The 21,062-nt window shown below is 41.0% G+C and overlaps 1 protein-coding gene across 2 annotated transcripts in view; it reads left to right on the top strand.

Moving 5' to 3' along the window:
• The window catches only part of UBE2F (ubiquitin conjugating enzyme E2 F (putative)), a 29,027-nt gene extending 12,831 nt beyond the window's left edge, over positions 1-16,196 (top strand). For both annotated transcript variants that reach the window (XM_082222522.1, XM_082222521.1), the window contains 5 exons: positions 2,829-2,899; positions 4,123-4,180; positions 4,758-4,790; positions 8,937-8,999; positions 14,227-16,196. In XM_082222522.1, coding sequence (XP_082078648.1) covers positions 2,829-2,899; positions 4,123-4,180; positions 4,758-4,790; positions 8,937-8,999; positions 14,227-14,277 — 276 coding nt within the window. In that variant the 3' untranslated portion in view covers positions 14,278-16,196. The remainder of the gene's footprint in view (positions 1-2,828; positions 2,900-4,122; positions 4,181-4,757; positions 4,791-8,936; positions 9,000-14,226) is intronic.
• Positions 16,197-21,062: the final 4,866 nt, after the last annotated feature.

The raw sequence follows: 21,062 nt of genomic DNA, 5'->3' as shown, positions 1-21,062 counted from the left end.
TCACATTCGTCTGAGTTTTGCAGAGCTGATTTCTAAAAAATAATAATACAGAATGTTACTATAACAGCTACTCACTTCAGTAAAAAAGCAGCAAAACAAAAAGCTCTCCTCCATCCATCCGTATTGCAGTTTCTGGCTGCAGGTTAACTGGGACTGAACCTGGCCACAGAATAAAGCGGAGAGCGAATATTGCTATTTTAAGTGTCTCTTCCTCCCATATTATTCCTTGTTCATGTTTTTAAATTGCTGTTTTTATTGTATATTACCCTGAGATAATTGTATAAAAGGTGATCAATAAATTAATGATAATAATAATCTTACATTTACAACCACACCCTTGCACCTACTCAGACCTTCATGCACACAACGGAAAAAAATAATATGAACTGAAGAGCATTTATTTTTAACGAGATTCTAGAGAGCTGAATTAAGTGTACTCAAGGATTGTAGTTGTAGATTGTAGCTGCTTCATAATCTGCCATAAATGTTACTTTGTGTTTGCCAATGTTGATGTGGCAAGGATTAGAAGGAACATGAAGTGAGGGTTACTAAAATGGCAAATTTAAATATGCGTCACTTTTTGATGATGATGATGATGATGATGATAAAAAAATAGATTTCCCCCCACAAATGTAAACCAAGTACAGTGGTACCTCGGGTTAAGTAATTAATTTGTTCCGGAGGTCCATTCTTAACCTGAAACTGTTCTTAACCTGAGCACCACTTTAGCTAATGGGGCATCTCGCTGCTGCCGCATCGCACGATTTCTGTTCTTATCCTGAAGCAAAGTTCTTAACCCGAGGTACTATTTCTTGGTTAGCAGAGTCTGTAGCCTGAATCGAATGTAACCCAAGGTACCACTGTACAGTTGTCCCTTGGAAGTCAAATGGAATCCGTTCCAGAAGTCCGTTCGACTTTCAGAACGTTCGGAAACCAAAGTGCGGCTTCCGATTGGCTGCAGGAAGCGCCTATGGTCAATCGGAAGCCCAGTTGGATGTCCAGATTCCGAAAATCATTTGAAAACCAGAACACTTACTTCTGGGTTTTGATCTTTCGGGATGCAATTTGTTCGGGAGCCAAGGCGTTCGAGATTCACGTTACGACTGTATAACAAAACACAATCTGTGGGATATGGTATTCTGATTTGTAGGTTCTTTTCTGTGTACATGGATGCCTACTGAGAAGTTGCCAAGGAAAATAGATGTACAAATAAAAAGAATAATTTCACAAAAGGTAGGAAAACAGTTTGAGTTGAGTCACTTCATAATAACATAAGGAGATCAATTTTTTTAAAAAAAAAAAACCAACCCTGCATTTTTGGAGACTTTGTAGAATGTAAGATGCTGCTACTAATCATAGCACCCCTGTTGGGGTCCATCCCCCCCCCCCCCCGATTTTTTAATCTTGTTTAGTAAATAAAAGATCCACATAAACTTCCTGTTTATAATTACATTGTGAAGTTTGGCAAGATACATTTGTCCTTTTGTGCGCATTATACAACCATGCCATCTTCTCCACCTCGTTCTCAAAACTGAAAGCACTGCATCTTTCTAGAGCCTATGGCTAAATTGTTTAGCTATACAGTCGTATCTTGGATCCTGAACGCCTTGCAAGTTGAACGTTTTGGCTCCTGAACACTCCAAACCCGGAAGTGAGTGTTCCAGTTTGTGAACGTTCTTTGGAACCTGAAATGCTGACACGGCTTCCAATTGGAAGCCGTGACTTGGTTTCCGAACATTTTGGAAGTTGAATGGACTTCTGGAACGGATTCCGTTAGACTTCCGAGGTACCACTGTACTGACTTTTCCTCTGGCAATAGAGCAACTTAAACTTTTGCCTCTGCTACTTGCAGATTGCCTCCTTGAATGCTAGCCAGCAAATAAAGCCCAATGGCAGTGAATATTCCCTATGCAATGGGGATTTACAGTTGCAATTGAAATTTTTTAACCCCATTGCCAATTTGGTTTATTATAAAAAAATTACAGACTTTCAGCTGTTTACAATGAACAGATCAGACAAAAGCAATTGTAATAGCTCAACACAGTGGTTGCTTCAAGTGGGTTCCCCAAATTCAGCTGAAATTGCAACTTTTACTGGCTTCTCCAGCCTCACTATTATTCAACCCCTTCATGGCAAGCATCTTTAGTATTTAGTAGAGCAGCCTTTCGCTGCCATAACCTGCTGCAAGTGAGATGCGTAGCCAGACAGCAGCTTCCGGCAGCGTTCCTGAGGAGCCTGAGCCCATTCCTCATGAGCAATGGCCTCTAGTTCAGTAATATTCTGGGGTTTGTGTGCTGCAAATCCCACCAGAGATTTTCTATGGGGTTCAAGTCAGGTGACTGTGATGGCCACTGTTCCTTTAACTTTGAACTTGTGAACTATGCTTCCAGTGGTGTCTCTAGGAACATTCAGTGCCCTCGCTATCATTTTGTACCCTGCTCCTTGTATGTAAAGGGGGATCTTTTCTCTTAGTTTCTTGACTTAGCCAGATTTCTAACATGCAGCCAAATGAGACAGTCAGCAAATTCCTAGCCAGCTCAGGTATTTCATATGTTCCAGCTCAAGCACACCTGGTGCAATTAATTATGTTGTCGTCTCATTTTGAACTTATTCCTGCACCACAAACCTTGCTAGAAAATATGAGTACTTGATAGGAAAAGACATCGGCTACAAAACTGAGGATGGGTGCTGTCTGTTCTCTGGATAAGTAACTGGGGGGGGGGCACACAGTGCAGATTTCTGGAGAGCGGATGTCCAGTACAATGTCATCTCCTGGTTTGTCCTTCAGCTTGGGCAGCTTTGTAATCTTACGTTTTATTTTCTGGCAGCCTCCCAAAGTGAAATGTTTGACTAGAATCTGGCATCCCAACATCACGGAGACAGGGGAAATCTGTTTAAGGTAATAAATAATTTTTATAGCTCACTTCTCTTATTCTATTGTCAGAGTTAAATGCCAGTAGATGAAATGGCTATTTCTTGTGAGTACAGTGGTGCCTCGCAAGATGAAATTAATCCGTTCCGCGAGTCTCTTCGTCTAGTGGTTTTTTCGTCTTGTGAAGCAACCCTATTAGCGGATTAGCGCTATTAGCGGTTTAGCGGCTATTAAAGGCTTAGCGGCTATTAAAGGATTAGCGGCTTAGAGGCTAAAAGGCTATTAGCGGCTTAGCGGCTTAGAAAAGGGGGGGGGAGCGAAAAAAAATCGGAACACTTGCAAGACGTTTTTGTTTTGCAAAGCAAGCCCATAGGGAAAATCGTCTTGCGAAGCAGCTCAAGGCTACCAGATAGACAGAGAAGCAACCAGGTAAACCATCCCAATTGCTTCTCCAACACTAAGATAAAAAACTTTTGGGGGTTTTGCAAACCCACAACAGCCTGAAACAGGACAAAGGCTGGCAGAAAATGACCAGGGAACTCATCCCCAATACTTTCTCCAACTACCACACACAAAGTTATGACAAAAGCCCTTTGGGGGATTGCAAGCCCCCCCCTTGCAATGAATTGGTGGGTGGGGATAATATTTCCTTCTCTTCTCCAAAGTGACCGATAGCAGAGCCAACCAGTTGGGAGATGTGGATCCTGGAGGCAGAGGCCCCAGGGCTGAAAGGAGGACTGACAGCAGAGCAGGGTGGCTGCTGCTGTGACCCAGTCTGGTGGCTTTGCTTGGGCTGCCCATCCACCACCTCTTTGCCACACTGTGGTTTGCAGCGTCACCTGTCTGTGGCCAAGTGAACTGCAGTGTGACAACATCTTACAATTTTATATTAGTTAGATTCATTACCCACCCTTTACCACAAAGGCCCAGGGCTGGTTACTGTAATGTAAAATGCAACATTAAAAACAGATTAAAACAAATTGCAATCACAACAGTTGATACAAAATTGTGGGAGCAAATGACATGAGGTGGGACAAGACCAGCTGCTTACACTATTTGCCAAGTTTGTGTGCAGTCACCTATATGTAAGGGTACACATATACCCAAATGACTTTCCAGCTTTTAATATCAAAATTTCTGTCATTCCTTAGCAAGCAGTTGTCTGTGCATTTAATTTGTCCCTTAAATCCTAGAGTAAGCAAAGCACATATGAATTCAGTGTGTAATATGTATTTGCATCTTTATTTCAGTTTATTGAGAGAACATTCAATTGATGGCACTGGCTGGGCTCCAACTAGAACATTAAAGGTAGCATTATCTTAAACATACAAATGTGATAATCTTTATCAGGTGAAAACATTCATAAATCAGAAACACTTGTATAAATCTTCAGGGCAAATTTTAACAATTTTTTGTTATCTTGATTTGAATGGTGAATACATGCTCTCTAATAAGATTAGTTTCTTGCTTCTTCCAGTAAATAAATGGGACCTAAATGTGGTTTCATTGTTTATTTTTTTAACCCAAGCTGTATTTTTTTTGTGTGTTCTATGAAAGTTTTGATTTCTCTGAGGCATATGCCCCTGTTCACCTATGAAGTGAATGTGAGAGGTTGTCTCGTTAAGGCAGAAGGGAGTATTGGGAGAAGTGGGATAAAGCCTATTCCACCGTATGGTCATGCTGGAAATGGTTCGCTTTCCCCACCATAGGCTTTGCCTCATAGATACTTTGAAATTAAATGCTTTACATAAGGGTCGGGTGTTGTTGTTTTTTACATTCTTTATGGAAAGCTCAACATTTACTGAACATTTTGTGCTAGAATTCAATATAAGTAAGAATGCGTTGTTCAACTTCTTTGACTGAATCCACTTCTTTTTCTTTTCAGGATGTTGTTTGGGGATTAAATTCATTATTTACTGTAAGTAACAAGTGCACTGGCTGAGATCTTTTTCAGTTGGCCTCATCACACTTCCCTTTGCAAAAGAAAACAGTGCTTACAGCTTCTAGAAGAGTTACCATGTGAATTTGTTGCATCAAAGGTGTTGTAGGGCCTGAAATATCATCATCTTATTTATGAGTGCATAAGCTTCAGTGAACTAGAGTCTCATTGCATGCACTTGATTAGGTAGACTGTACTAAAGCTTATGCCCTAATGAAATTATTTCTCTTCAGAGTGTTACAAGACTCTTTGTAGTCCTTATAAACATCAGGAGCCTACTTCCCCTAGCAAATCACATTGACAAGAAAGTGTGTACTCTTCTCAGGCATTCTGGCACCTAAGGTGAAATCCAAAATGGCGCCTTCCTCCCTGTTAAAGAAAAAGAGGAATAATGATCCACATCGGGATCTGCTGTCCCGGTGGATCCTGGGTCGACCCCGACTCTTCTGTAAATTTGGCGTTTTAAGTTTATGTTGTGGTTTTATTGGGCTCTCAGTTAACTTCTATGGATGTTACTGTCAGGGAACAGTTACCTTATGTAAACTTCTGGGATGATAAGATATAAACAAATCTGAATCTATGTACTCTTGCTTCTTTAAATTAACATTTCTGTGATCAAACATTCATGCTATTTTTCTGGAAAGTAAAAGGAAGGATAAATAAGGTCTTAATTGCTTTTCCCCCTTTAAAGCATAGCTGTCAACTTTTCCCTTTTTCTAAGGGAAATTCTATTCGGAATAAGGGAATTTCCCTTTTAAAAAGGGAAATATTGACAGCTATGCTTTAAAGTTATGTAGTTACAGCATCAGATGGAACATATTTCTGCTCTGCTGTCCAACTTGCAATCTGAAGTAGAGATATATGGTTTATTTTTATGTCTTTGACGCTGGGAAATCTAATGATTATAAGGTATTGACAATCAGAGGAAGAAACAGTATCATTTTTATTCAATTTTATTAAAAGTTTTCAACATATAATAAAAACCAAACAAAGCTAATATTCAAAAAGAGCAAAATAACAAAAAGGAAAAGAAAAGGGGGGGACACACTCTCACACAAAAACAAAACTTTATATTTTTTCAACCTTCTATCTTAATTTTCAGTTCACCAACATAAATCCACATCTTCTCAGCTCCCACCTGGGACAGTTCCCATCTTTATCAGCCTCACACCCTGAGAAAAACCACTCGATTCTGTCTCTCATACAGATCTCTTCTATCATTTTCTTCTCTGTGTGTATCTTCATATCATATTATCTCATCTCATACTTATATAATTTAATATTAATCAAAACAAACTATAACAAACTTAAATAATAAGGGGGGAGAGGTACTTCCACCTTCTTTCTGCCAATTATGTATAATACAGTTGTTTCCAACATTTGGCAGATACACTCCATCGTAACTTCTAGCTGCAGGTGGTATGCAGCTTTCTGCCATCTGCTAATGGGATTCCTTCAAATTTCCTCTGCAGGCCTCCAACATCGCCAGTTCTGATACTCAATCAGTTCAATATGACGTTTCATTTTAGAATGTCCCAAACTAACATTTCTCCAGTTTCTTATGGGATACTTGTTTTTCTGGATTCCAGCACATCTCAATAAAATGAGAGTTCACATTTATTTGCCTGATGCTTAATCCATAAATCATAACCTCGTGCTTTTCTCTCCTGCTTTTCCAGTTTTTTAATTAATCTTCCTTCAGGAGATAGGCAACATTTTCATCTGACTTCTCTTTAAGGACGTTTCGATGTGAGCATTTTTTATTTTTGAATGATTTTTGGCTCATGAGTTTACGACAGGCACTTTCCCCAGTAATATTTTTGTATCTCTGTCTCCACATCGCCATCTGCTGGGTTGAATTTATCCTCTCTTTCTGAGTCTTAATAATTCATTAAAAATGGATCCTCTTGTTTTTCATCCAGACTCACATCACCTCCCATTTGTCTCATCTGCATTCCAATGTAAGGTTACCATATTTTTTTCAGTGAATCAAGGGACACTTGTTAACTTAAGTGGATTTTGTATGGGGACTGCTTTGTAAATCCAGGGACTGTCCCCAGGAAACGGGGATGTCTGGTAACCTTATTCCAATGTCTCTAACCATACTCCGAAATTCCAATTTCAACTGCATTAACTGCTCTTTAAGCATTTGTTACAAGAGGCCCAAAATCAGCCTTCATGATCACTGGATTTCTCTTCCAGAGCTGTGATACAGCTGTAAATTCAGCCACCGTCTTTCATCGACTCAACACAAAGAAACGGCGAGTTAACCATAGCTTGCCAGAGTATATGAATTGGGCAAACAATGGTTGTTGCAAACCATAATTCAGCTCCAAAGCGGAGTTCAAAACTTGTTTGATCCGGGTTTCCAGTGCTATTTTGGAGGCAATGTTAGTGTGGTTAGTCCATTGTTTTTACAATTGTTGGAAATCTGATCAATAAATTCTGTTGTCCATTCCAACCTTGTAACATTAGAACAGCAACAGCAGTCGCCCAAGCTTTCTCAGTTATGATTCCAATACTATAGAATCTTGAAAGAGATTGAAAACTTATTTACTGAGCTTTCAGAGGGTAAGAAATCTGCCTTTTTCATGTCAGTTGGCTTTTTCTCTGAGGCTACCAGTACAGCTTTGTGGGGTTTTAAATATATATTTCTGTTCTTGTGACCAACTACTTTAAACCACTAGGGAAAGTGGTATGAAAGTGAAAGTATTTAAAATAAACAAGTGAGGGAAAGAATTGAGAGTGTAAATGGAATGGAAAGAACCCAAGGCACAGCCTGTTAACTTGGTTGTGACAGCTGAACCAGGTCTTTGCAAACACCTTAATAGTAAAACATTGGTATATAGCCTCTGAATGCTTAGATTTTCAATTTGTATTATGAATTTCCGTATACCGTATTTTTCGCCCTATAGGACGCACTTTTTCCCCTCCAAAAATGAAGGGGAAATCTGGGTGCGTCCTATGGGGCGAATGCAGGCTTTCGCTGAAGCCTGGAGAGCGAGAGGGGTCCGTGCACACCGACCCCTCTCGCTCTCCAGGCTTCAGGAAGCTATCCCAAGTCTTGCAAGCCCGGCAAGATGTCCCGCGGGCTCGCAAGGCTTGCGGGCAGCAGCCTGCACCCAAAAGCTGGGGACAGCGGGGAGGCGCAGCGCCGCCACCCCGCTATTCCCCGACCCGATCTGGAGGCTGGGGGGGGGGGGGAGAAGCAAGCCTGCTTCTCCCCCCCCCCCGCCAGCCCCACAAGCTCGGGGAATAGGGGGATGGCGAAGCGCCGCCATCCCGCTATTCCCCGACCCGATCTGGAGGCTGGGGGGGGAAGCAAGCCTGCTTCTCCCCCCCCCGCCAGCCCCACAAGCTCGGGGAATAGGGGGATGGCGAAGCGCCGCCATCCCGCTATTCCCCGACCTGATCTGGAGGCTGGGGGGGTGGAGAAGCAAGCCTGCTTCTCCCCCCCCCGCCAGCCCCACAAGCTCGGGGAATAGGGGGATGGCGCAGCGCCGCCATCCCGCTATTCCCCGACCCGATCTGGAGGCTGGGGGGGGGGAGAAGCAAGCCTGCTTCTCCCCCCCCCCGCCAGCCCCACAAGCTTGGGGAATAGGGGGATGGCGAAGCGCCACCATCCCGCTATTCCCCGACCCGATCTGGAGGCTGGGGGGGGGGGAGAAGAAGCAAGCCTGCTTCTCCCCCCGCCAGCTCCACAAGCTCGCGGGATAGCGGCCAAGCTGTCCCTGAAGGCAGAAGAGGGTGACGGAGCGCTCCGTCTCCCTCTTCTAGCTTGGGGATGGCTGCGCAAACCTGGGGGGAAATCAAATTTTTTCCCTTGATTTCCCCCCCCCAAAAAAAAAATAGGTGCGTCCTATGGGCCGGAGCGTCCTATAGGGCGAAAAATACGGTATATAAGAATTTTAGTTAAATTCCATGGATGGGGTTCCAGAGATCTCATTGAGTCAGTCCAAGAGCTTGTACATTCTGTATGAGGCATCTGACTCTTTTTTATGACATCAGACCATTATACCACATCATAAACAGTTTGCCGTGTGGTAGAAAGGGTTAGTTTCAAAGTTCATTTGTGTGATAGTTATAGCCAACCATTTTCTTAAGTGTCCGGTTTTTTCTCTTCAGGATCTCTTGAATTTTGATGATCCTTTGAATATTGAAGCTGCAGAGCATCATTTACGCGACAAGGTGAGTAGCAATGTACTAAATATATTATCTTATGAGAATACAGCTCAATTTTCTAATCTCTTGTGTAGCCTTTGACAGGGAATGATTTCTGTGCATTGATATTTAACAAGCATCATTTAAAAAGTATTCAATGGATCTTGGATCTACCTTCTCCACTGCGCAATGATACGGCATTAACGTTTGTGCAGGAGGCTGGATCTTCTCTTTCTGCCTGCAAGCCCCTGTGCCCACCCCCCACCCCCCACTAGTGCCAGAGTGTTCGGTGACCCCCCCACAGTGACTGGGAGCAAGAGCAAGGTGCAATGAGTGGGAAGAATTGGGGGAGGGGAGGGAACACCCTACAAGCAGAAGTATATTCAACTTGTGCACTTGCATATTTCTATCCAAACCACCATGATTATACTGTGAATTCTATAAAGTTTATTGTGTCATACAGTAAGAACAGTAATGAGTTATAGCCAAAGAGCCATAGGTAGAATCTGATTGCACAAACAATTGTAGAACAATACTGTTGGCCTATGCTGCGGAAATCGATTCTTGGAAAATGGTGAAATATATTTTTTGGGAAATTTTTAATCATATTAATTTTTTAATCACTTTCTTTAAAAAAATTGTAACTTAAATGTAGACGTTAATGTAAGCCCATGATGTGGCACATCATATTAAAGACCATGAAGTTCTGTGGAGATTGATATTTTTAGTTTTGAAATATCTCAATTCTGGGCTGAGCTTTTAAGGTTTTTGTGTAGTCCAGCAAGGCCAAAGTGGTCAATTTTTTGAAATTTCAAACCCTCATAACTTAAAAACGGGATGAGATAAAAATGTACATTTTTAGATTTAAACTTAGTTTTGATCATTCAACAAATGTACAAAATATTAAGAAAATTGGGTTACATGAGGTAAAAAAAATAATGGATCACTTGATATGGAATGACTCTGCAATGCTATCATCAGTACATTCTCTAGCAATTCTTGTGCTTTCCAGAACATTTTTGAGATTGAGTTTCAGTTTCTAGCACTAGACATAAAACTGCCTTTTCACAGTGAAATCCAGCCCAATGCATAAATGTGCACAAGTGTTCAGGGTTTGGGTATATCCTTACCACGCTGCTGAGTTATTTTGCGGTGGTAATAGTGATTCAGCAGCTGGCATGCACTTTTGCCTTAAGACTAATTTATTGGATTGTCAAGTTTTATCATTAGGACTAGGACCTAGGAGACCAAAGTTGAAATCCCTCACTGAGTTACCTTGGACTATTCTGTGTGTCTCAGCCTAACCTGCCCTAAAGGTTATTCTGAAGACGAAATGGGGAGGGAGAGAATCTCCTACAGCTTGGAGGAAAGATGGGACATAAATGCATTTTGAAAGTAAGGGGTGTGGGTGTGGACAAGATACAACAAAAGGTTGCAGTGTAGAGTCCTTCATGCCATCTTGCACCCCACCCACCTTTCTAAAATAGCCAACGGATGTCATGGATGGAAATAATGGAGAATGAATGTTTTGAAACTATCTAAAGATCTCTGCTGTTGCAGGGACTTAGAAGTAGGTGACAGATCAGGCAGTTTAGTAAAATCTGTTGAGTTTCTAGTGTGTCGTTTATAACTGAGTTGCTTTTTTATTTATTTTATGAATTGTTTTTATTGCAGTGGTACCTTGGTTCTCAAACGCAATCCGTTCCAGGAGACCATTTGACTCCCAAAACTGTTCGAAAATCAAGGTGTAGCTTCCAATTGGCTGCAGGAGTTTCCTGCACTCAAGCGGAAGCCGCATTGGACGTTTGACTTCCGAAAAATGTTCACAAACTGGAACACTTACTTCCAGGTTTGCAGCGTTCAGGAGCCCATTTGTTCGACAACTAAGCTGTTGGAGAACCAAGGTATCACTGTGTATTACTTTCCTGGGACAATCAAAGCCATTTCCGTTAGCAGAAAGAATTATTCCATACCAACAATATAACCAGAATAATAGAAAACAATATTGAGAACAAAGGTGCAATCAAGACATGTCTTACATCTTTTCCAAAACAACAAACAAACCCCTTTTCTCAACTGTTCAGGAAGGAGGGCCCACAAATTCAGTTCTGCTACTATAAAGGTTTGCTGTCTAGCCACCACCATGCAAACCTGAACAGTAACCTGAATACCTTGAATCAGACTGAGATACCAAAAAAAGGGTTAATGTCTACTAGGACCTGTTTGCCACGCTGTACGGCATGTTGCTTTTGGCACTAAAGGGAATGTGGGGTCTCCTATTTTCAGGACAACCTGAAAAACGCGGCTTGTGCCTACGTCTCTAGGAACTCCCAGGGTATATCTTGTTGGATTTCAGCTTCAGTATTTTGTGTGTGATGCAAAGTGTACTACTGCTTGGCAATTAATATTTTTGGGGTGGGGAAGAAGGCAGAAGGTTCAGTTCATTACAAATCACAGTTAGTGCTAATGAACAAATTAGGTTGCATTGCACACCTGACAGTCGAGCACAAAGGGACCATCTGTCCAGTAGCTGTATGAATCAGTCCCTGTTTTTTATTCACTCACTTAGAACTTGCCACCTTTTCAGGAAGTTATGCACAAGCAGCAGCAGCAGCATCTTCATGAGGGTTTCTGCTGTATTTAAATCACTGCTTTTCTACTAGAAATTCAGATGCAGAACTTAAGAATTGCCAGTTGTTGATGAAAAGCAAAAAAGACTTTTTTGTAATTCACTTTCCACATCTCTAAGGCTTTTCAGTAACTTCACAGTACAGTGTAATCACATCACACACACATTTTACTTGAGTGAATTCAATTACACTTGCTCGACTCCACTGGTGGCAACGGCTTTCCTGGCACAGTTGCAGCACAGGAGGGGGAGATATTAAGGCAGGAGAGTACGAAGACGCCCGTCTCTCTCAGCTGCAAGACGAGCAGGGAAGCAGAGACAGCTGGAGAAGAAGAAACCCTAGTTCCATCAGCTGCAAAACAGATGGGGAAGCAACAGAGCCAGGCAGAGGAAGAAGAAACCCAGCCTTCATCACCTGCGGAAGGGAGGAGAGAGGCAAACAGAGAGAGATGCAGGCAGAAGAAAAAGGAATGGAACTTTCTTTTACAAGAAAGACTTTTCTGGCCAACTGTATGCCCCACCTTCCTATAGCTCTCTATGAAGTAAGGACGCTCTGTTCACTTTCTGGTCTGTTCACTTTCTGGCTTTCTAGACGACTTCTACAACTGGAAGTATGCTGGGACTATAATGCAGACATATTCTTTGTAGTGGGTAGAAGGAGGAACGGTCTTCTGTTCTTCGGAGGAGAAGCAGCAATAATTCCCTCCTCCACACGCTAAAATCTACCCCACCACTTAGGAATCAGCACAACATTCTTCCCTTGTAGCTCACCCGAACACAAGCTAAAAAACAAATTTGTGGGAGGGTATCTAGTGAAGACAAGCATCCACTGTGGACACAGAGCCGCCAGGAATTAGGACAAGGAGTTGCAGAAAAGAATCCTTGATCTCTGTGGTGGCACAACCTTAAAAGTGCAATTTCAGCAACTAATATTACCAAAGATTTGGATACCAGTTAGTGAAGTGTACTTAGAATTGGCAAGTGAAGCAGTCATTCACCCATTGCCATTTGGTAGCACCTGTCTTTGTGAGCAGGCTTCTCAACAATGGTGATCCTCAAAACAAAAACAAAACCCCAATTTGGTTGTACAAGGTGAGCTGTGGGTTAGCTTTTCACGTATCAGCCCCCACTAGAATTAAATCTGAAATAATGTTTGCTCAGATGTCTCTTTGAAATGGTGAGTCAATCAGTCACTGGTTTTCAATAGCTTCTCAGCCTTTTGGCTAAGAAAAAGTGTAAAAATCACTGGTTTTCATTTCATACTAATGCCAAAGTAGCACTATGTATGTTGCTTTGTGAATTACCATTTCAATATAAGTGAAGTGTCTTATTAGTGCTATTAGGTTATTAATCAAAAATGAATATGTGAAGCTGGGTCCCATAATACATGTTGGGAGTCAGGTAGATCTTGGGTCTGGACCCGTTGAAGACCACTGGAACATACTATTTGCACGCCACCTCATTCTGAGTGGTATGAGATTCCAGGGGTTCCATGCACTTACCAACAGAAGCAAGCCAGCTGTTAGTTACACGAAGCAAGTGGAATTAACTCTTGATTAGGAGAAAACAGGATCTGCACAGGAGTGCCAGGCCTAATGAGCATAGCAACTCATCTTCAGTAGCAGAAACTGAAGGTCCCCACCTTCCCACAGCGATTTGAGTCTCCTCCTCTCCAGGGCTTCTCCCAAGCAATCTCTGACTGTGCCTGCAATTTTTGCTCCTTCTGCTTCTGCTTCAGACAACCACACCTCTTCACCAGCTGGACTCCTCTCTGCCTCTTGGCCTCCTTCCTCACCTGCTTCAGCTTCTGGTTCCGATTCTGGACTTCTCTCTGCCACAAACTCTCCCTGCTCACTAAACCCTGTTAACTCTTCAGCTTCCAACTCCTCCCAGTCGTCGTCTTCTCCCACCACCAATACCTGGGCTCTGAGCCTTCTTCCCTTTGGGGTTCCCCAGCTGGTTCTTCCTACCATTTGTATGCGTCAAGCCAGTCTGTGACACCCAGGGTTCATGTTTCATTCAGAATGAGACACAGTGGAGCCTGCGGTGTCTTAATGATATATGGTTTACTTACACATATATACAACCTGAGCCTACAGCATCAACATCCCAAGATGACCTTTCTTCCCCCATAGCCGCAACCTTTGATTTGAACAAAAATCAAACATCACACTCTCTGGCTTCCTAATCCGCAGCTTTTCTGCTAGCTTCTAGCTCACATCACTCAACTCTGGCCTTTTGTCCTAACTACCCATTTGCCATCCCGCACAGACCACCTTCCTTTGTCCCGTTCCTTAATGGCCCATCACCCAGGCCAGCACCTCACCAGGAAGCTCACCTGGCAATTAAAAGAATTAGAAGGGGGCCTGAGCATTCAGTCTTCGCCCCCCCCAATCCCTCCTAAATCTACTTTCCATGAAATACGGAAACACAAGCTTCAGATGTTTAAAGTTTCATATCTCTCTGCACAATCTAATGTAGTGAGTCATACCATTCTATTTCTTTACATGTATTGGCAGGCTGAAATGCGTATATTTCCAAGTGCAGATGCTTTCTTTCAGCAAAAATGTTACCGATATTTCTGCAGACAAATCTTTCTCTATTCCTCCCCCCTCACTGGTGTAGGAGGATTTCCGATCTAAAGTGGAAGATTACATTAAGCGCTATGCAAGATGATGAAGGGAGAAGGCAGGACCATGGATTGTGTATGCAATGTTGATTGGTAACTTGATAAAACATCAAAAAACCTGGAATGTGCTTGTTCTGTATCCATGTTGTTCTGAAGAAGATAACAAGCTTCAAAATAGTTCATGTCAAATGGTGAGTTTACCGTCAATACAAGAAGAAAATTGTGTATGTTGGTTGGAGAAAAGGTTGTTGTCTTAACTCTTGACAATGTTTTCTTTTCTGAAATTGTACTGTATATCTGGAATTGAGATATGCTTGAGACTTAGAAGAAATCACTATTAAGATTATTTTCACTCAAAAAATTATTCATGTCTAGTAAAAATGGTATGTTTACTGGAACACTTAAAAATTGGCAATAAAATTGGTCTTTATAGAACTTTTAAGACGCATAAATATTTGCCTTTGCTGGAACTGAAAAAAAAGTCCTGCACTTGAGCAAAGGTAATTGCATAAAGCCAGTTTATACCTACTGTTGAAGTTCTTATATTTAATTTAACTTTTTAAAATTGCTGCTTTCTCTTCCTTTTTTTGCCTGCAGTGTTTTTAGTTTGCATTTATTGTGCAAAGCACTTACTGAACCCAAGGCTGATTCTATGGCCTACATATAAATGCAGTGTATTATTTTTAAAACCCAATATTTTACATGGAGGTGCAATGAAAGGGAAATGTTTTTTTAAACTATCTTTTTAAATTTTAGATTTTGCTGTGGAAAGTTGATATTTCAGACTATTATATAATAAAGTGACATGAAGTTTCAAGTAATAACTTGGGAGAACTACCCAAAGCTCTAGCACCTAATCCATGAGAGCAACTTACTTCATGCTGCAATTTCATTATCACACTCTTGCAAACCAACTCTTCTGGGATAAAGGCATAGTTTATGAAGAGTGCTTTTAAAGCCTACTTAGCTAGCTAGCTCTATATCAAAGAATGTATATATCAGATTGCAGCATGCCTGTTGGGTGGGAGGGTGCATGTACCTCAGGAACTAGTTCAAAGCAAATGCCACACACAATGTGTGTTTATTATTTTAGCCTACTTCTTCCTGACATGTTGATCACAGCTGATACTGTAACTGGCCTGGGAATCAATTGAGAGAGCCATAGTCATCAAATTTTATTTAGGTTTCATACATAAAAGTGAAATGTATTTTGGGTTACTGTGATAAATTACCGCTAAAGCCAGAAATGAATAAATGTTTGTGTAGTTTCATGCATATGTTGTGCAAAACATTTCCTGCCTCAACAGTTACCTGTGCCATATGAAAAAATCCATTTAAATTCATCAGGTGCTTGTGATTTGCCATTATTGTAAAAACTGTAAACTTTGATAATGAAAGCCCTGAAATTGCACCATGATTTTCATAGATTTTATCAGTGTAAGACATTTGGCTGTGCAATTGTTACAATCTAGCCAAAGTTATATGCTTTTAGGTCCCATCGATTTGAATGGGAAATATTTAAACATAAGTTTTGCCATCAATGATACTTTAAAAGTACTTCACCTTTGGCGGGATTGTACCTAGTGTGTCTTAAAGATCTGTTGCAAAACATATAGTTCCTTAAACTTACAATGCTGCTACTCAGAACCTGGGCAAATGACCTTTTCTAGTCCCTGATGTTGGTGTGAAGAGTTGGGCCTCTGAGAAATTATTCAAAAATATTCCTCTGAATCTATAAAGCAATGTGTAATTTTATTGAAAAGTATGAAAGAGATTATTCCTAATCAGGGCAGTTTTCATGAGAAGCATTTTCCCCTTTCTTAAAAAGAAAATACTGAAACAGCAGGAAACATTCGTCTTTGTAATCAGTAACATGAATATAGCCTAAAGGACTGTTTCCCCTGTTAAACATGTATAATGTGGAAATACATTTCTTTAGGTATGATTAAAGTTATGCATAGTTTTACCATCTGCTGATTTGTCCAATAAGTGACCATCGAAGCATGTATCTGGGAGGAACATTTCACCTTAAGAAAATATCCTAAAATGGGTGCTCAGTAATTCATGCTCTTTGATATTGTATTAGTGTCAGATACTCGTTTTGTAAAACAAAAAACTCTGGCCACACTCTGGACCTTGTTTTCTCAACTGGGCAGCAAGAGGGTGATCTGAAAGTAGGGGGATATTGACATCAGTCCCTTGTCATGGTCAGATCACTTCCTGTTGAGATTCAGCCCCTTTCCCCCTCCACAGAGGTGGGGAACCTAGGAACCCTAAGAGGCTGGTGAATCCAATGGGTTTCTAAGTGGCTCTGGATATGATGCACTCCTGTCGAAGCCCTAGCTGACCTCTGGAATATCCAAATGATGTGAGCTGTTGACACGATCACTCCAGAGCGCCCTCTTCCACTTAATGGAGTTCTTTTGGCTCCCTGGTATATCCCAGAGCTTAGGCCAAGGAAACAAGATGGGAGACGGCTGGAACGCAAGTCTAAGAAAACTCCAGTGTATCTGAAGAAGTGTGCATGCACACGAAAGCTCATACCAAGAACTAACTTAGTTGGTCTTTAAGGTGCTACTGGAAGGAATTTTTTTTATTTTGACTATGGCAGACCAACACAGGCTACCTATCTGTAACTGATACTTTACAGATACTTTGCACATAATTTGCAGGCCCCCTGTCTCCTGCTATGTTTGCTCTCTTCCTCCTAACCAATAAGAAAAGATCCAGCAGCAAAGTAAACAAGGCAAAGTAAATAAATAACTAGACAAAGAACTGGAAAGCACTTCCTTCTCTCACACTCACCCCCACCAGTGGAAAAAAGATGAGGAAGAGTTTTTGTTTTTATTTTCTGGTGGTGTTTTCATGGTTGGTTCCGCCTAGCTTTCCTCCATATCAAGGGATTGGTGTGATGAGGGCTTTTTGCGCGTCTACTCACAAGCAAGCCCTACTGAATTCAATGAGACTTACTCCCAGGAAAGTAGAAGTAAGCTTAGTTGAACTCCATGGGGCTTATTCCACTTAGACCTCTGAGTGGGGAAGCAGATGCAACTTTACTATAAAGGCCCTCCACCGCAGATAGGTCGTGATATATTGAGGTATTGCGATACTTAGCTGGTGATATATCGTGATGTGGAAAACCAGACATCGCCCCGCCCTAGTCAGCAATATGCAGATGGAACAGCTCTACTCCTTTACATCGACAGATGTGGCAGTGGAAGTGCTGGACCGTTGCCTTGCCTTGGTAATGGGCTGGATGAGATCAGGTATGTCGCTTGGGGGCACGTCTGGATCTCCTGCTATTGCCTGAGGCTCAGGTGACCTCAGTGGCCTGCAGCTTCAGGAGGTGGCCTGTCTGTGCCACAATCTGAACAGGAGAGCCTGACTTCTGTAGTCTGTGCTCTGGTAACCTCTAGGTTAGATTGCTGCAACATGTTAAACGTGGGGCTGCCTTTCAAGATGGTTCAGAAACTCCACACAATTATTATGTTTTCTGAGAAAAAAGCTGAGTGGTGGTGAAGCCCAGAATTCAAGAGGGGAGAGATGGGGATCTTTTATTATGGCAGACAGGTCTAGTTTTTTTTAATCATAGTCAATTATTTTCTCACAGCAATTTGCAGGAAAAAATTAACCACTTTCCCATGCGAATCTATTCCCTCCTGAATGCAAGAAATTGAGAGATCTCCATTGTATCTCCAAAAATCAATGGGGGGGGGACAAAGGCTGGTCCCACACTGACAAAATGACCGTTGGGATAACAAGAAAGGTCCTTCTTGGTGGGGGCTGCTCCCAAACTCTGAAACACCTTTTCTAGAGAAGTTAGACTGGCTCCCTCCTTGTTGCCTTTCAGTCAGCAAGTGAAGGCTTTTGGGAACCAACTGCTTGTAATGAAAGGGCTGGTCCCATGCTGTTTCTATTGCAATTATCTGTATGTTTTAAATAGATTTATACATACATACATACATACATACATACATATATATAGTGTGTGTGTGTGTGTGTGATTGTTTTTTAATTATTATTTTTCCATGTTTTTAACTGTTCTTAGTTTTTCTGTAAGCTGCCTGGAATCCCTGTCAGGAAAAAAGGCAGGCTCAAACAAACAAATAAATAGGGGGGGGGGCACGGCCTATTCTATTTCTCCTCCACCCCTTTCCCCATTCAAGTCAACGAGAAAAGAGGCTTTATCCCCCCAAACCTGTTGAATGGTAACGCTGGCCCTTGTGGCAGATTCACACTAGTTCTCATTCCAAAATTTGTCATGCTTCTGTCCCTTAGAAGAGGCGACTGCATGCCTGCCAATTTCATTCAATTCTGTGAAAATGTGGATGGAGCTGCAGCCATTTTTAGATTCCCCATTATAGTCATACCTCGGAAGTCAAACGGAATCTGTTCCAGAGGGCCATTCGACTTCCAAAGCTTCTGATTGGCTGCAGGAAGTGCTTGACTTTCTGCTTCTGAAAATCCTTTGAAAAACAGAACACTCACTTCCAGGTTTTGATCGTTTGGGAGCCAAGGCATTTGAGATCCAAGGTATGACTATAGAAAATGGGAATAAGCTTTGTTTTTAATGGATCTAATCTGGTCCCAAATAACAAGCCAAACTGGAAAGACACAGAACAGCGTTGAAGAAATTCGGCTGCTTTCTAAAGGTACGGATAAAAGCCTACTGTTGTGGCCAGTGTACCCCCCTACTAACCAGTATTTCTATCTTTACAAAATTTGGAATGGCTTTGCAGATACGCTCTCTGTAACATTTTGTCTTGCCCTGAGCAGAGAAGAACATAGCATGCATGTATGTATGTAAATGAAATGACATAGTTGTGGACTACAAAGACTGAAAACGTAAGTGCAAGGGAAACAGATGACCATCACCTTAGCAGTTATTAAGGAATGAAGATGAGTGGGATCTGATTTCAAAGAAGAGGAAATTACAAGGAAGATGGTCCTGAAGTGCTTTATAAAAGGTAAGATGCACTTAAAAGCCTGAGCCAAAGGGAGATTCAATCAACCAACACAGAAAAACAGCAATAGTGTCCCAGAACAGAATTTCATATCCTGTAGAGTAGATACACAATCAAGTACATTTTTTTTAGTTTTCTATCACATTGATTTATTTGACTAGTAAGCTGAATGTGCAGCCTGATTCCATGCATATTTGCTCAGAAATAATATCCACTGCATTCAGTGGACTTTCTGTCAAGCACATGGGCACAGAATTAAAGCCTTACTTTGTTTTTAAAAACTATTGCAGTGCTTGTGAATCCTTGTAAGGTGTAATGGGCAGGTAGCATAAAATAGCAGTGATTATAATCATGTCAGTCTGTATAATTTGAAACCAATAAAATTAACTTCTTGTGATTATGGTTATGATTGGAACTTTAAAAAAATGAAAACTGACAGTTGTGTACAAAACCACCACACTTCTTAGTCACCAGTTGTGCAACTCTGAAAATTTTCAGAGATCTTGCATTTCTTCTATAGACTTGGGGGGAATTCTGAACTGGTGAGAATTTTTTTTGGGGGGGATTGCAAAATATAGGGAGCAAGAAGTTTGAAATAATCATATTTCAATGCTGCTTTTCATTCGGTCATAAAGCTGTTTATGAACAATACATAACTAACATACTAGAACACTGCAATTAAAACATAAATCACTTAAAAGAATTAGAATATAGATTTGTAGAGTTGGAAGGGACCCCAAGAGTCATCTAGTCCAACTTCAGAATAACAATTAATAAATCATCAGTAAAACAACCACCTTCTATAAAATATTATTAACAAAATTCACAAGTTCCATTAATGAACTGAATTTTTAAACTTCTTATTTTTCTCCAATATTTCCTCACTTGTGTTTTAGCTTTTTAATATAGTTTTCATAGTTTTAACATTTGAAAATATAGCTCTTACCCCTTCTGCTGACAAACATCCATCCTTCTTCCATATCTTTTTCTCCCTTTTTGACTTGAATCAAAATAAAAACATATCAAAATAATTTTGCTTGTCAATGGGCTTGAATCTATACTCTCAGAATCAATGGGTGATATTTACTATGTCATAATTAGAATTGTAATCAGTGGACTTAAGTCCAAGAGTGTGGCTAACAGTACCCATTAGGAAAAGAAAACAAAAGAGTAACACTCTTAATTGTTTTGTTTTTTAAAAGATCCAGTTGACAGAGCAAGATCAGTTGAAAGACAGAAAAGACATTTGAGGAGTAAAATAATTCATTCAAGCTCAACATACTTCACAAGCTCAGTTCAGTGGGATCAAAGTGACATGAAAGCTCCTGGCAATCTGTTAATCATTCATCCTGATTTACTCACACAAAAGCTCATTAGGTGGTTCTCAAACTTTTTTCTCTAAGCCACATCTTCAGAATAAAAATTTCCTTGTGCCACATCAATTTTTTTACTGGTAAGAAATACATTGGAAAACAAAAAGTGACAACTAGCAGTGCTTGATTTATAGAAGAACACAACTGCTTTATAATATGATCACTGGACATCCAGAAAGTATAAAACAAGGCAGTGACAGAAGAACATGGATCATTCCCAAAATATATTCATTGCCCTTGAATCTCCCCACCACAAACCCTTTGAGAACAACTGGACTAGGCTATGCCCAGTCTTTACGGAGCATTTCTTCTGCTAACAATGAGCATTCATCTTGAATTGCTTGGGCAGGGCTTACTGATTTTCCCATTAGCCATCCTGCACTTTTCAGCGCATTCACCCTCACTTTCTGAACTGCAAAAAAATCTTGGGATTTTTTAAAAGTAGATTTGTTGCACTAGGGCGACAGAGTGCTTTCATCCACTTAAATGGCGCAC

This window comes from Podarcis vaucheri, assembly GCF_965113315.1.
Source record: "Podarcis vaucheri genome assembly, chromosome: 1".
Taxonomy (NCBI): Eukaryota; Metazoa; Chordata; class Lepidosauria; order Squamata; family Lacertidae; genus Podarcis; species Podarcis vaucheri.
Note: the sequence above shows the minus strand (reverse complement) of the source record. Positions and strands in the feature narration are given on the sequence as shown.